The 15,341-nt window shown below is 39.3% G+C and overlaps 1 protein-coding gene and 1 long non-coding RNA gene across 5 annotated transcripts in view; both read right to left on the bottom strand.

The window, feature by feature from the left end:
• DPP6 (dipeptidyl peptidase like 6) overlaps positions 1-15,341 on the bottom strand; it is a 464,354-nt gene that overhangs the window by 22,083 nt on the left and 426,930 nt on the right. For all 4 annotated transcript variants that reach the window (XM_053466559.1, XM_053466557.1, XM_053466561.1 and 1 more), the window contains exons 10-15: positions 14,144-14,241; positions 8,779-8,902; positions 5,283-5,321; positions 3,692-3,799; positions 1,930-2,021; positions 150-197 (exon numbers count right to left, since the gene is read on the bottom strand). In XM_053466559.1, coding sequence (XP_053322534.1) covers positions 150-197; positions 1,930-2,021; positions 3,692-3,799; positions 5,283-5,321; positions 8,779-8,902; positions 14,144-14,241 — 509 coding nt within the window. The remainder of the gene's footprint in view (positions 1-149; positions 198-1,929; positions 2,022-3,691; positions 3,800-5,282; positions 5,322-8,778; positions 8,903-14,143; positions 14,242-15,341) is intronic.
• Positions 10,028-10,697, bottom strand: LOC128496771 (uncharacterized). Its single transcript, XR_008354260.1, has 2 exons — positions 10,333-10,697; positions 10,028-10,179 (listed from the first exon to the last, which is right to left on the bottom strand). It is a non-coding gene; the product is annotated as an uncharacterized LOC128496771 (long non-coding RNA).

The raw sequence follows: 15,341 nt of genomic DNA, 5'->3' as shown, positions 1-15,341 counted from the left end.
TTCTGTATACTTTGGATAACAGCCGTCACGGCCGTGCATTAAAAAAAAAGTTAAAACCAGTGCTTTTATTTTAATAGTCGTCATTGCTAGTAAATGTTTAAGGTTTTGGGTTTCAGTGGGTAGAAGTAGGCAGATAATGTCATGGTTACCTGTATAACTGCCTCCGTCTCGACGAATCCTCTGAGCTGAGAAAATAACTGCAAGAAAAAAATAATTTCCATTAAATTCAAAGTAAAATCTATATAACAATTTTATATAATAGAAAACAGTTTTTTTTTGTATATATAATTCTCATGAAAACAATAATCCTTGTATCTGATGATTATTCCCAGCAGGTGTTATTGGTTTAAATATACAATATTTATTTTCCTACTATGTAATTATATAAATCTGGTATTTGCAGTATTGAGAGAATACGATAAAACCGTCCGGATCCTCAGTAGAGAGTCTGTTGTTCATACAGTAAAAAGGAAACCTTGGTCAGCACTTAGATCCAAAAAGGTTACTTATTAAAGAAAATCAATGCATAATCATTTTTGAAGGTTTTAAATAATGATAATAATAATAATAATATAAATAATATCACAACAATAACTATATTGAAATTATAATTGAATATTATACAGAAATCCTATAAATATATAAAATTCACGTTTTAAATCCCATGTCTGCTTCAGCTTTATACATCTTTCCTTTCAGCTTTTTTTTTTTTTTTTTTTTTTTTTAGCTTTTCAGGTTGTTTTTTTTTATTTTTTTTAATTAACCTAGATTCTGTTATATAGATTGTAATCTTTTTTTCCCCTTTGACACAAACAGACTGTAGCTGACTCTTCCAGATGAAAAGCCGTGGGAAGCAGGGATTGATGAGAGAGATTCGCAGCCTCCCCATTGACACCTTTGTGAATTCTAAATGACTTCCGGACTCGGGAGTCAAGTATCTGTGACCTGAGATACAGAAAACCCTCCGTATCTCTGCTGGAACCCTCACAAGGACACGTTTTCATTATATTTTCTGAGACCTGGGAGGAAATATCTCGCAGCAGCAGAGAGGAGAATGCACTTGGTTCATTTCAGCTTCCTTTGTCAAATCAAGAGGCAAACAAAACGTACTATTATTGGGGGCAGAAACCTCTTAACCAGCATTTTTAGATCAAATATTTAACTAACGCCTTTTTAGAAAGCAGCTAAATATTTTCTGTGCTCATCAAAATATAATATAATGTATCTATCTATCTATCTATATCCATCTATCTATAAATATGTTTTAATTAAACAGAATAAAAAAGGCAATATAAGGTAATATATTATACTTATTGACAATTAACTGCCTACTTTTAATACGCAACACACAGCTTAAGTTCTATTCAGGAGATGGGCTTTAAATGTATACGTCAATATAATGTAGGTTATTGCCATAATAAGTTTGCTACATTTTCTATTTTTAAACATCTTTTATTTGCCTCCAATCCTTCTGTATTAATCATCTTTCAGGCACTTCTTTGTGGGACGAGCCCATTAGTGTAACACGCGGACCCCCTTCCTCGGCTGAGTTTGTAGGTCATTGTATAGCAAGTGTGAATCGCTCGCTAAGATTCTTACATTACTTATGGATACATTACATTAATGTACGCTTGTGTTTAATTCTTATTTTATTCATGGATACATTACATTAATGTACGCTTGCAGTTGTTGACCTAGTTAACATCATGTGAGATCCCAAGTGAAGTCTGACTAGAAGGACTAGATGGATACTTCATTCCAGGATCAGCTTTCCTACATGCTCGTCATTGAGAGTCAGTGCGGAATTAAAGCGACACAGAATTGGTTCTAAAGTCATGATCATGTTTTCTAGAACTCCCCAGATAAGTGGGCCGACCAGTTATTATTTTTGAGATGCGTGATAAGTGAAGTGTTTGTGTCCATACTTACACCTTGTGTTTTTTTTCATCATAAGCCAGAATCTTGGTAACATCCCAGTCTCCCGACGTGATGGATTGTAAATTGTCGTTGCTGTTGTTAGCCTATATAACGGTAAGAAGAAGAAAAACATCTAGATTTAATATGGTTAGCGGATGATGACATTTGTCTTTATGGAGGCCAGTCCAAAACACACACAAAGAACTATACTTTGGAACGTACAACGTGTGCTCGATGGATATAGGGTAGGATGTGGCTGGTTGAGAATATCTTTGTATTAATGACATCAGGGTGAAAACATTAGGAGTCAGCCTAACTTTTTTAGAAGCCAAAGAATGATACATCCATCAAGATCAACGTATAATTGTAAAGGTTTGGGGGCCAGGGCTGGATTTTTCCAGCCCTGGTTAAGGGTGTCTGGAGTGTAAATGTGTGTATACGGTGAGATCGTGGATGTCTCACAATCCTCCTGGAGCTTAGAAACATGAGATTTGATGGCAGGTCAGACCCATTCGGCCCATCTAGCTTGTGATGGGCTGAAACCAAACATCGTATACAAAGCAAGTGAAACCTCCGTCAACATTCCGTTAAGACATTACAAGGTGAGATTTTTGGTCGGAGTCTGCAGTATCATCATGTGTACAAAACTATAAAAATAGAATGTGATGGAAGATAAGAATCATTCATTCATCTCATCTGCTCATTTCTTTCTCTACTGCTGTAAAAAGAAATCTGAAAAATAAATTGTCTATCCAAACACTTTTTTAATACCCTATAACAAAGCAGCTTATAGTCATAAAAAGTAACATAGTAACTCTAAAATAGAGCGGATTAAGGCGATATGTAAACCGGTCCCACTCCCTTTCACCAGAGCTGCTCTTTAGAGTAGTAATGCACTTGCGGAGTAGTAAAGGGCACCTCCAGTAAAATGGAGTTAACAAACAGCGAGAAAGATATCCTGAGACAGCAGTACAGGTATAGGTGCAACGATTTTAATAAAACAAATCAATTTTTACATGAAAGTAGACAGGATCCAGCTCATAATAAAAATGGAGTCCATAAAAGCTGGCAGCAATAATCCAAAAGGTCCAGGAGTATAGTAAACGTCCATACAACGCGTTTCGCTATAAAATTCAGCTGCCTCAGGTGTATGATATGCAGAAGAAAGGTCTTGTTATATATCCGGTGTTCATCTTGGCTTAACAGCACTTTCCCTCTGCATATAATACTCCTGTGAATTTTAGAGCGAAACGCGTTGTCTGAACGTTAACTATACTGCTGGATTAACTGCTTTCTCAGGATATCTTCCTCGCTGTTTACTCCACAGGCTTTTCCCTGAGGTGCCCTTTACTACTCCTAAAGGGCATTACTACTCCAAAGAGCAGGTCTACATACCCCAGAGCCGGTTTTCATCTTGTAAAATGAGTAGGGCCAGTGGACATATCGCTTTAATCCACTCTGTCACAGAGTCACTACGCTATATTACTGTTTAAGTGTTTATACCTTACGGGTTATTTGCTGAGGCATGTTTATGGAAGACCATCAAGGGTAATCATTAAGTATTCGATGTACTGATCGTCACGTGTCATATCCCATTCTATAGTGCTTGGGAATTTAAGGACAGGGCGCACTTATTTGTTTTTTCTCCACTTTTCTGTATTTTTGGTAGTTGTTGCGGAGTCTTCTAGGTAGAGGCGCAGCTGTCTTTTGACTAAAAAGGTGCTTCGGTATTCCATACTAATCTTAAGATTGTTATTAAGGCTTTTTTCCTCACCTGTGATGAAGACATAGCAATGTGGTGGAACTTCCCTCGTCCTCCTTGTGGAATTGCCCTCACAAAGAAGAACTTCCTCCCGTCTTTGGAGAAGATTGGTTCTTCATTCTGTAGGATGATAGATACAGTTTTTGTTGCCATTGGAAAATAACATTAACTCTGCATTACAAAGCCTTTTTATGTGAAGACTATTGAAAAGTAACTATTCTAGTAAAAAAAAAACCATTAGGTTTTATATTAAGAAGCCACGATGTGGATAACCATACACATCATGTTGTTTTAGACTAAAGCTTGTCAAAAGGTTTCTACTGCATTGGAATGTTTTATCTGGATCCATTATCTTGTTTCTTCTCGTATATAATTATTATTCTGTAAAAACAGTCTTCTGGGTAGAATGATGCCCACGGGGGGGCCAGCATGGGCTATAGTGGGCCTTGACTGTTGTGAGGAGGAGGGGTAGGCTTTTTGGCGGGAATTTTGGGGGTGGAGTTGGGGGAAGATTATATAAGTGGCTGCTTTCCCGGGCTCAGGAACCATTTTTTGTGGTTAGCTTACCTGGTTGCGTGTCCCACCCTCCCTCCCTTTTTCTTTTGTTTGTAGGTTTGTGTCGTTTGTCACAGTCTGTGGGGCGGCAGCTTGCCAGGTATCCAGGGGCTTAATGTGGTGGTAAGTGAATGGTTGGTAACATCTGGTGGGAGGTTCTTGGCTGTCAGTGCTGGGAACCTCAGGTCAGGGTGGGGGCATCTCGGTATGTCCCTTCCTTAAGTGGCATTTGGTTATGGTACCCGGATTGATTGGCAAGCTTGGGGTGTTTATTGTATGTATTTACATGTTGGTGTTTTGAGTCATTGTCCTTGTTAACGCACCGATGTTTATTGTTTCAGGTTTTGGCGTGACAATGACTCTAATAAATAAAATTGGCTGTGGCCTTTTCTCATCCATATTCTATGGTGTGTGGTGTCATTATTGGGGGGTTTTTTAATGGGGAGTTAAGCCTAGCCCGGAGAATCGAAGCTACAACAGTCAATAATCGGGATCTCGTTGCACAGTTTTACCTGAAGGTGGTGCTAAAATATTACTTTGCGAAAGCTTTCAGCTACAATTTATATTTAGACTTCTGTGTTATGGAACGCGTCCAATAGCGTAGCAAGTATAATTTTAAAATATCAGGAATCAGTTTTGGAAAGATGACGGGGTGTTACTATCCGGGGTTATTCTGTATTATTCTCCAAATTAGTGGCCTATACTAATATACTAATACTGGTGGTCTATTCACTAAAGAATTGATCCAGCGAGGTTCTCCTTAAAGAAGGACTGAATTGGCCGTGTATAATGAATAGATAGTGTGTGATTTAACTATGCATTATACAGGGCCGGCTCAGCCCATCACGTTGAGTTTGCTCCTCATAATGTGTGGTGATATCAAGGAACTGAACTGTTTCGCTCGCCTGTAACTCCTTTCTTTAGTGAATAGACTTCACAAGGCAATTGAAATCAAATTTATACATATGAGCCAAGGGGTGAAGGCTTTCTGTGAGCTTCCGCACGTTTCTCCTACAGCTCTCTATAAGCTAAATATGCTCAAACTTACCTGCCTGTGCAACCAGGCTTCACTTTCATCTTCATGTTTCTACAGAAAAAAAACAGATAAAATAATACAGTTATAAATAAATGAATAGTTTTGGAAGTAAACGGCTACATTGTTTCACTCCATCTTGGTTGGTTAGACTCTCGCTACAAATGTCTCCAAGATGTAGATAACTTGTATCACGTCTTCCGTGGGAGATCCGTTTAGTAAGCGTTTTACTAGATTTCTCATTAAGATGACATCCGCTGCATTGTGTTGCGCATCCGATCAGCAGTCATTTCATTTATACGCCCAGCACGCGGCACATGTGAGGGTCCCAGAGATGTCTGGGGTCTCTTTAGCGTTAGATGAACTGTGAAAGGCCAAAGATTTCATTGATATACCCGGGTCAAGGTCAGATTATCCATTAAGGCATAGGCTATTTCCCAATGGGCTATGGAGCTCTGCTCCACATGGGGCAGCTCACAGCTTGTCCGTTATCGTGGGTGATACGATCTAAGCATCGCAATGGGGCATCTTATTCAGATTTAACATATAGTTATTATCAATATATAATGCTTTTGGGGTTTTAAAAAGAAATCCCTTCAGTCCAATCCACATTTCCTAACTCCCAGACCTTTTCAACACAAGATTTGTCAAAAATAACAAAATGGCTAACTTTTTTGGTGCACAAATGGTGTAATCACCATGGCAACCAATGGAAAGTCCCTGCCGACTGACAGAATAACGCAATGTATCGAATAGTGACTTTGTGATTAGGGGTCCCTTGGCGACCATTATTGGTTCCTACAGATATTTATTTAAGGGGCTTAATGTTTTATGTTGCCCAGAGCTGTGCATGGCACTCAAACGATTATATTTGGGTGTGAAGTTGGATCAAACAAAACATAAAATTTAATCTGTTGGATGACGTAAGGAAGTTTGCTTCTGACATCATGCGATCACTTTTCCTGCATTTCTATTGGTTGAAATATGAAGATCCATTCCCCAGTAAACACTATGTTTTATAAATCACACATTGTGTTCTTTGGAACAGCAACACTTGTGTGAATTTGCTTTACTTGGTTACGTCATCTCCCAAGAGTAAGCCGGACACCGGCCATGAAGTTTCTTCTCATAGAGTAATTAGCGGACTGAATGTTTATTTTATCGGGTTGCCAGTAAAATACTGTATATGTTTCGGCCCTACCGGGGCGTCACGGAACACTGAAAACTTTCTTGTTGAATTGTTTCGGCATCTAACGGAGACTTATCGGCGATAAATCTGGAATTAGCTCAAAGAAATTTTATGCGGTTTAGTAAATAGTAAAAAATGATCCATAGTTAACCCTTTTCAGTGCCACACATCACACTCTCCTTAGGACCTAGGAATGATCATCCAGTATGCTAAACGTTTCAAACAGCAGGCGATTATTCCTGAAAGTTCAGAACATTATGGAAACGGGTAGCACGGGTCTCTTTCTAACGTTAAATAACAAAGCTTCCTGAGACGCCGGTAATTGTAACACCGTTATAATCAAAGCACTTTATTACCGAACAAATAAACAAATGTAGCCGAATCCAGCAAATTACAGAGATAACATCAGAGAGCGAGTTCTCAGTAACGCGGTGACAGCCGGGGCTTTGTGATCCTCCGCATACAAATGAACCTGCGCGTTATCCCCGTACAGAGGAGGTAACGGTTGCAGGGCTGTGCGGCCCCTCATTAATCCGGCACATTAGCCTGTCGTGCACAACCACTATTACTATAATAATAATAGTAATAACAATAATAATACTACTAATAATAATAGTAATGATAATAATACTAATAATAGTAATAATAATAGTAATAATAATAGTAATAATAATAATAATAATAATAGTAATACTACTACTACTACTACTAATAATAAATATAATAATTTACTTAATAAAAGGGTGGCGGATTTCTTCTTACGGTATTAGACGCATAGATCTGTTCACTCCTTCTACTCTTGCTCAAGCCAACTCGCCACCTTTTCTGCGTAATCTTACCTTACCTACCCTCATAGCCTTGAAATACTGAGCTGAGCTAATTCAAAAGCCATAACCCATCGGTGTCCCTAGGTATGACTTTTTTGTGTCCCCATATAACGCACCAAATCCAGAAATACACTCTTCACGCCAGCGGCGCCTAATCCTGCTTAACAAGCTTGAAAGGCTTAAGGAGCCAGCGCTGAGCAAACACATAGAATGCACTAAAATGTAAAATAATCACATTTCAATTTGTTTGTTTTTTTCATGGTAAGAAAATAAGGCTTTACTGTTCATTACATAAATTTTACAGCGGCTGCAGATAACATTACAATTTCTACAATTTTATGCATACAGAATAATGGCCATAATAATAACGCACATTCAGACCCAATGGTACAGAAGGACAAGAGGGCCCTGTTCTTGGGAGCTTACAATCTATTAGGAGGGGGAGGGTGGATGACAAAAAAGCTAGGGGCTGTCATAAGTAAGGGCATGCAAGTCAGCCGATCAAATTCCTATTAAAGGTGACTTGAACCCCCTTCGGTAAGTAAAGGTAATCCAGGTCGGCAGCGTTATCATGTTTTGATGATCCCGGCTCTCTTATTTGACGCATTAATGTCTGAAATACAGCCTCATTCGTATGCCGCCCCAATCACAGCGATAGCACCGGGGGACAGAGATACTAAATAAGAGAACAGATATACCCTTCCCTGCCGGAACACTGACTATTCCACATTATAAGGGACAAGGGCTTTCCAATCCGAGATAGAAAGTGACAAATGGGGTAATGTTACTGATTGATCATAGAGCCGGATCGGGTTCTTTGATTCTATTCTTGATTATTTAAGCAATCTGCTTTTAATGAGGCATTCAATATACCGTCTGAGACAGAAGCCAAGTGTGATTACTTGCTGAACACTCTTTATTTTATTTTTTTTTACAGAAAAAAAACCTTTTGTAGTTAATCCCCGCGCGGCTCGCTGATACAAATAACAGACTGACTTGTTTGTTTCAAAGTACAATTATTTGATCTTACACGAACAGGATGACATGGTATATACGGCGTACATTCTTATTATTTATTGATTTATATAGCACCATCATATGCCAAAGCGCTGTACTGTGTTAGATGGAAAATCCATGTAAAATAGATTGTAAGCTTGTGAGCCGGGCTGGGTTCGTCTTGTCTAGTTTACTCAGACCCTTTAATGTATGGACTGTAAGAAGTGCTGTTTAAATTGCTGAGGCTATATAAATAAAAATATAATAATAATGTATAGTATTCCTGGACACTTGGTATATGATAAATGTGCATGCTTGGATTAAAGTACTTATTTTATAATGACCGGGTATCCTGTTGGTTGTAAATAGAGATAAATTAGAATACTCATTTAGAATCGTTCCATATTCTGCCACGTTAGCCGGTACGTGGCTACATGTGATGTTTAGTATGTTGGCGATTAAGGGCATGGTAATTAAATACGAGATAAAGACTCCTTACCTTTGAGCAGACTCCGGTTGTGGCGTCACAAAGCGTCAGAATGGAGATATTCTGGGCCCTGTTTAACCAGTTTACAGCAACCTTCGTACTGGTCGCCCATTTCACCATCGTTATGTAATACTCCCTATGATGAAAACACATCGATCGACACAAGTCATTATCACAGTGAATTGGGAAGTGTGTCTTTGTGAATAAGCAGAAGAGGAAGCCTCTGGTGGAAGATCCTGCGCTCAATGCTTTAAGGGTTAATGTTATTTATTTGTAGGTTTGACTTTGTTACAAGAGATGTTAAGGAAATGCGTCTCCAAAGCTAGGACACCATTGGTGTTAGCGAGACTCGTTACACCGTAGCGGTAACGGGGAGATTAGGCCTATTATGGAGATTTGTATTTCTGTTCGGGGCAAACAGCTTCTGATGTAAAAACTCAAACCATAATCAGCCGTTGGGCTCGTCTTGGATTGAGGAGCCGCATGTTTAACCCCCCCCCACACTGTATTACCCTCTACCACTTCTTATGGGAAAAGGTTCCATTTATCTACCATGGTAAGAAAGAAAGTGTCTGGGGATGCTGGCATCTATATCAGCACAGCAAATAGAACTGTCTCCGGCATGCTCCTATACTAACACGATGGCAAAACTTGGACACTTTTGGTACAACGACAAATTATCTGTGAACAAGTCTGAGCCGCTGTGGAGAATGCTGATTGCCTGCAAGCAAGTAACCTGCGCTGCTTTCCCTGTATGCACGGAATCGCCTCCCTGAGATTGTTCAAGGCGTCCATTTATCTGTGGCTCTTTGAACGTTCCTATTTATCTCTCTCTGGATGTCCCCTGCGCTCCGCACAGAGCAGCGTCCCCATCACATCCTTCTCGCCTCGAGTCACCGATGTGATTTATTTCTAGGACTCTGTAGGTTTCCTCCAAGAGATACATTGAACTTCGAAGTCATCCATTTAAACTCAGGGAGTGGGATGGTGGGAACATCTACCACAAACTGATACAATCCATCACCATAACTAGCATTCCACCATACTTAATGCTCAGCTAAACTGTTCATGTACAGATCCAGCACTGAGGGCCTTATCCGAATCTCACAAGTCAAGGTAATAACCCCGTCCTTTTCAATATCATTTCTATTCCGTGACACATTGCTAGAGAATTGTTGGTCTGAATCTATACTTCACAAGGACAGAGATGGCCCCGTTTTAGTCCTTTCATATTTTCCTTCGCCCACCTAAGGTCTGAATGTTTTGTCCACTTGTGTTTACACCATTCAAAAGTTTGGGGTCACTTAGAAATGGATCAGAAATCCAGCACAGACGGGGTTAATGTTGTAAATGACTATTGTAGCTGGAAACAGCTGATTTTTAATGGATTCTCTTCATAGACGTACAGAGGCCCTTTATCACTCCCATCACTCCTGTGTTCCAATGGCCCTTTATCACTCCCATCACTCCTGGGTTCCAATGGCCCTTTATCACTCCCATCACTCCTGGGTTCCAATGGCCCTTTATCACTCCCATCACTCCTGTGTTCCAATGGCCCTTTATCACTCCCATCACTCCTGTGCTCCAATGGCCCTTTATCACTCCCATCACTCCTGTGCTCCAATGGCCCTTTATCACTTCCATCACTCCTGGGTTCCAATGGCCCTTTATCACTCCCATCACTCCTGTGTTCCAGTGGCCCTTTATCACTCCCATCACTCCTGTGTTCCAATGGCCCTTTATCACTCCCATCACTCCCGTGTGCCAATGGCCCTTTAATCACTCCCATCACTCCTGGGTTCCAATGGCCCTTTATCACTCCCATCACTCCCGTGTGCCAATGGCCCTTTATCACTCCCATCACTCCTGGGTTCCAATGGCCCTTTATCACTCCCATCACTCCTGGGTTCCAATGGCACGTTGTGTTTGCTGATCCAAGTTTACGTTTAAAAGGCTAATTGTATGATTGTTAGAAATCCCTTTTGCAAATTATGTTCTAGCCAGAAATTTCCTTGTTTTCCATGAAAACAGCTGAGTGACCCCAAACATTTGAATGTGAATATCTGGAACTTATCTGATATCCAAGCTTAATGATTAGTGAAAATTTAGTTTTTTACGCAATATCGGAGCAAGTACCGGTAATAAGTTATCTCCGGCATTTCATTTCTTGTACCGTACAAGCCCCACAATACACAATAAAACCCGATAGCCGAGGACACAGTTTGATGTTACTGATTCTAAAATGTTTGGGCCCATTCTACACATTTTTAGTTTCAAGAAAGTAAAAACATTGTTGGACAGCCTCCAAAGCCTTTCGCTTGCATTTTTTTTTTTGGTAGCCTGAGAAATCACAGTTCTTAAAAGGAACGCTGATTATCTTTGTTTAATAAGCCTGTACTCCGGGTCACATCTGATTGATCGTCCGCGGCTCCGAGCAAACTTCATGTACAAGATTGAGTCAGATATTCCAACGCAAAGTGACATTCCCTGATTACAAGATAAATGCATCGAGCTTTTAAATACAAAAATCTGGGACTCTGAAGATGAGAACTGCAGAGTCTATCGATCAACATAAATAATGGTTTGGTTTGATGCATTGCACCATTCTTTATTACATTGTTTGGTAATAAAACATGTTCGGAATAAAATACTCCGGGTTTTGTGGGTCACTTAAGACGGAATAAAGGCAAAATAAAATAAAATGATGAAAAAAGTTAGGGAACATGACAAGATTGTCATGTATCAAGAATTTATCATTTTCAGCCGCTGGAACTTATTTGTAAATCAGTTTTCTAAACCGCGAGTTGTCAGGCATGTTGTATACAGCTGAAACTTTTCGTCTTACAATGTGGATTTTAATAATTAAGAGGTGTGTCCCAATACTTTTGTCCATATAATGGTGCACAAAGCAAGGTCCATAAAGACATGGTTGGATGAATTTGGTGTGGAAGAGCAGAAACTCCCCAAAGCCTTCCAAGAAGAGGAGGACCAACTACATATCAATGTCTATGTATTTAGAAGGTGATGACAACAAAGACCCTGTTGGTGTAAAGTGTCCCAATACTTTTGTCCACATAATGTATCAAATACCCAATCTAATTAGGATGTAGTTGCTTAAACCATACTTGACTTCAGTAAAATTTTAGGGGTGGGCCCAATGCCTTGAGTGACATTTTAGGGGGTGGGGATAATTTAGATTAGCCCCACCCCACGTGTTCCAATTCTTCCCAAACTGCACGCACCCTCAACCTGTTTTAAGACCCCTTCCCTGCCCTGACTCCTCTGGACTTGGTGTTTAGATATGATGCCTACAACAGTGCACGAAACTTACAGACAAGATCAAGTAAGATCAAGCAATTTTTTTAGTGCCTAAGTACATATTTTATTAATATTATTGTATTCGGAGGTATTTTAAACTGGTTAATTCTTAAACTCTCTCGTTCTGTAGGCTAAAGGCGTAAACAAAGTTGAACTGCTTCTAGTTGACCTGCAGAGGGGGTTACCCTGTGTCAGACAGGGTAATCTCTATAGATTTCAGGTTCGGTGGATTAATTTAACTTTCCCATTTAAAGAAAACCACACGCAAAATGGTGAAGGTTTAATGAATAGATGTACATTTCGATTGATCAAAGCCTATAGTGACCCGTATTTTCCCGTAATGAAAGTCTATGTACGGAACGGAGCAGACGCGAAGAATTGATTTGGTAATTGAAATTCATCACTTAAATTTGTATTTCTGCTGCGTCTCAGCAAATACATTTCCTTGAAGCGAAATAAAGAAATAAAGTAGACTAAATAAATAACTTATTAAACAACAGCGGTGCCATGTAATATAGGTCAGGGCTTAGCTTGGGGCTGATTTTCACAGATGTAGAATTAAACTGTCTTTCTGTTGTATCACATTTTTCAAATAAAGACTTTTATCCTGTAACATTCTAACGCAAACAGCAGGGATCAAGATTGCACCTTTATTTATATAGAAACATACTTTCAGGGTTTTATTTTACTTCGCACATTTACCTAATATAAACAGTGTAAATTACTGCTTTATTTAAACGATGACTGTGTATGACGCGTTTCGCGTCATACACAGTCAACATTTAAATAAAGCAGTAAAAATAGAATTTGATGGCATATGAGGGCCGTTCGGTCCATATAATCTGCCTAGATATAAAGACTCAAACCTTAATCAGTTCTTAGTCTCGTCTTTGAATAATATCATTTGTGTTACTAGATGGCCAGCCTTTCCCTGTACCTGTCTGCTTAAGGCCAAATCACCCATTTTCCAGAGCATCACAAGGTGGCATCGTGGGAGTTGCAGTGGAGGTCTGTGCCGCAAGCCTCACCAACTACCCCATGCTTTTTACTTCTTTAAAAGCATGACCGTGTGGTAGATAAATGAGACAGAGGGACACTTAAGAGGTATGATATACTGTAGTGGGTAATCCTCCTATCCTATTAGTATAATCTAAACACTACACGAGTACTACTTACTTTAAGCGCCAGTATCTTTATGATTACTCTTAAAAGGGCATGACTTCAGTCTCAAAACAACTTGCAGACAATTATGCGAGTTGTTTACGAGGGCATGCGAGTTTCTCTGACTTAAAATTTTGCATTTCGAAAAGGAAAAAAAAAATTAAATGAAAGTCACCAGGGCCCCCTATTAATCAAGGGGGAGGGCAATGATCGTCCCCACCCCGTACTGTAACCTCAAAAGCACTTTGGTGAATAGACGCCCTTATTATTGTTGTTGGGAACTAACATGATTTTTACCCTAGTCTCAGGGTAAAAGGGCAGGATCACAAAGTCTGGGGCCGACTCCTCAGCATATTGTATAGATGTATTTCTTCCCTGGAAAGTGTTTAAAAATTCAATCAAAATATTAATTAAAAAATCTCTCTAGGATGGCTTCCCCAAAATCTCACTGATGATACTACCAAGAAATACTGCTTTGCCAGTATGTCATAGTTATAAACCATACTTGAATACAGGTGACTCCACATTCTGTAACTGGCTATTTATTGGTTAATAATTTAACAATAGACCCTCAAAGTTTTGGGGCACCCGTGGTATATTTTGGATGAGTTTTTCATAGGATGGATATTTGGCCCTGGATAATCCCCATATGGATTTCCCAAAGGATACAATTTTCCACTGCCCATGTCAATATCGTACAAATAAAGTAACTTAGTTCTTTAAGAGGGTCCCCATATAATATTCATCAGATTAAATCCTTTAAATATAGACTAGATGTCTCAGAAAGACACTATTTAATGGAAGGGCCAATTCTTTATTCTGCGCTTTGACGTAGAATAGAATATAAATGGTAGCACATGGTTCCTTGTGATGTTTGTTGAAGACCCGCATGCTTTACCTCATTCTCTGATCGTCAGGAGGTATCATTTCTACCAGGTGAGGGGGGCCGTTCACATTGACAACATGTAAGGTCACTACAGGGTTATCAAAGCCAGCCTGCAAGAAACAAAGACAGGATTTCCCGTTAGGATTATCGATGTCGTATAGAATACCTGGGACTCTCGTTACATTACATTTATTTATAGAGCGCCCGCAGATTCCGTAGCACTGTTACAATAGGAGAAAGTGACAATTAACAATAACATTAGAATACAAAGTATATATAATTGCAAACGACAGTAACACAGAAGTTCCTCTCTCACCCCAAGTACTGGATCAATAGGTAGGTTCTCTGGGATGCAGTATGGACTCCTTCATATTCTATATCTGAATAACCCTGCTTGAATACAGGTGACTACATTCAGAAAGGGTTTACATTCTGACAAATATTCATAAGTATAGTTATAGAATCATCTGGTTGAATGAAAAAGCTCCCATTCTTGTATTTCAGGGCCAAGTGACTTATTTAAGGCTTTATGCAGAGATCTTGAGATTTGGCAGCACCGATTAGGACAATTTTCACACAATTATGTGTTTCTAGTAGGTACTGTCAGGCAATGTCTGTGGCATAAGCCAATTTGTGATAGAGTCTGAATGCTAAATTAACAGAGAAGTTGAAAATGTCAAAACTCATACATTTTATTGCCCAGCAAAGCCTGCGTCACACTGAGCTTCCTTAACCATTCTCACCGCCTGACACAACTACAGCCGGGAGGTGTCGCCGGCAGGCGGTGGTGATGCATAAGCACTTAGGGACCGATGTTCCAAGCATCAATCTAATTCCATGCTGGTTTCTGAACACAATTCTTAAGAGGAGTGGAGGAAAAGAAAAAGAATTTAGGCTGAAATCCGAGGTTACTTAATATTCGAAGCTTTAACAGGAATACATATTTCTTTTTTGTTGGGTTTACAAAATTCTGTTTTTTTTTTCTTCTTTTCTTAACGAATTCAGGGAGATGAGGGACTTTAGAATTGTCTGGTAGATAAACTGAACAGCCTTCCAGAGAAGTGTGGGATATTAAGGGACGTTTATCCAGAAGCACTGCTCCCTGCAGATATTAGGAGCAAAACAATATTGTTTTTTTTGTTTTGTTTTGTTTTTTTAATTAAAAAAAACTACGCAGATATTAAGAGCAAAAAAAAAATTATATTGTTTT

The sequence above is a fragment of the Spea bombifrons genome, chromosome 5 (genome assembly GCF_027358695.1).
Source record: "Spea bombifrons isolate aSpeBom1 chromosome 5, aSpeBom1.2.pri, whole genome shotgun sequence".
Lineage (NCBI taxonomy): Eukaryota > Metazoa > Chordata > Amphibia > Anura > Pelobatidae > Spea > Spea bombifrons.
The sequence above is the reverse complement of the archived record's forward strand: the minus strand, read 5'-3'. Positions and strand labels throughout refer to the sequence as shown.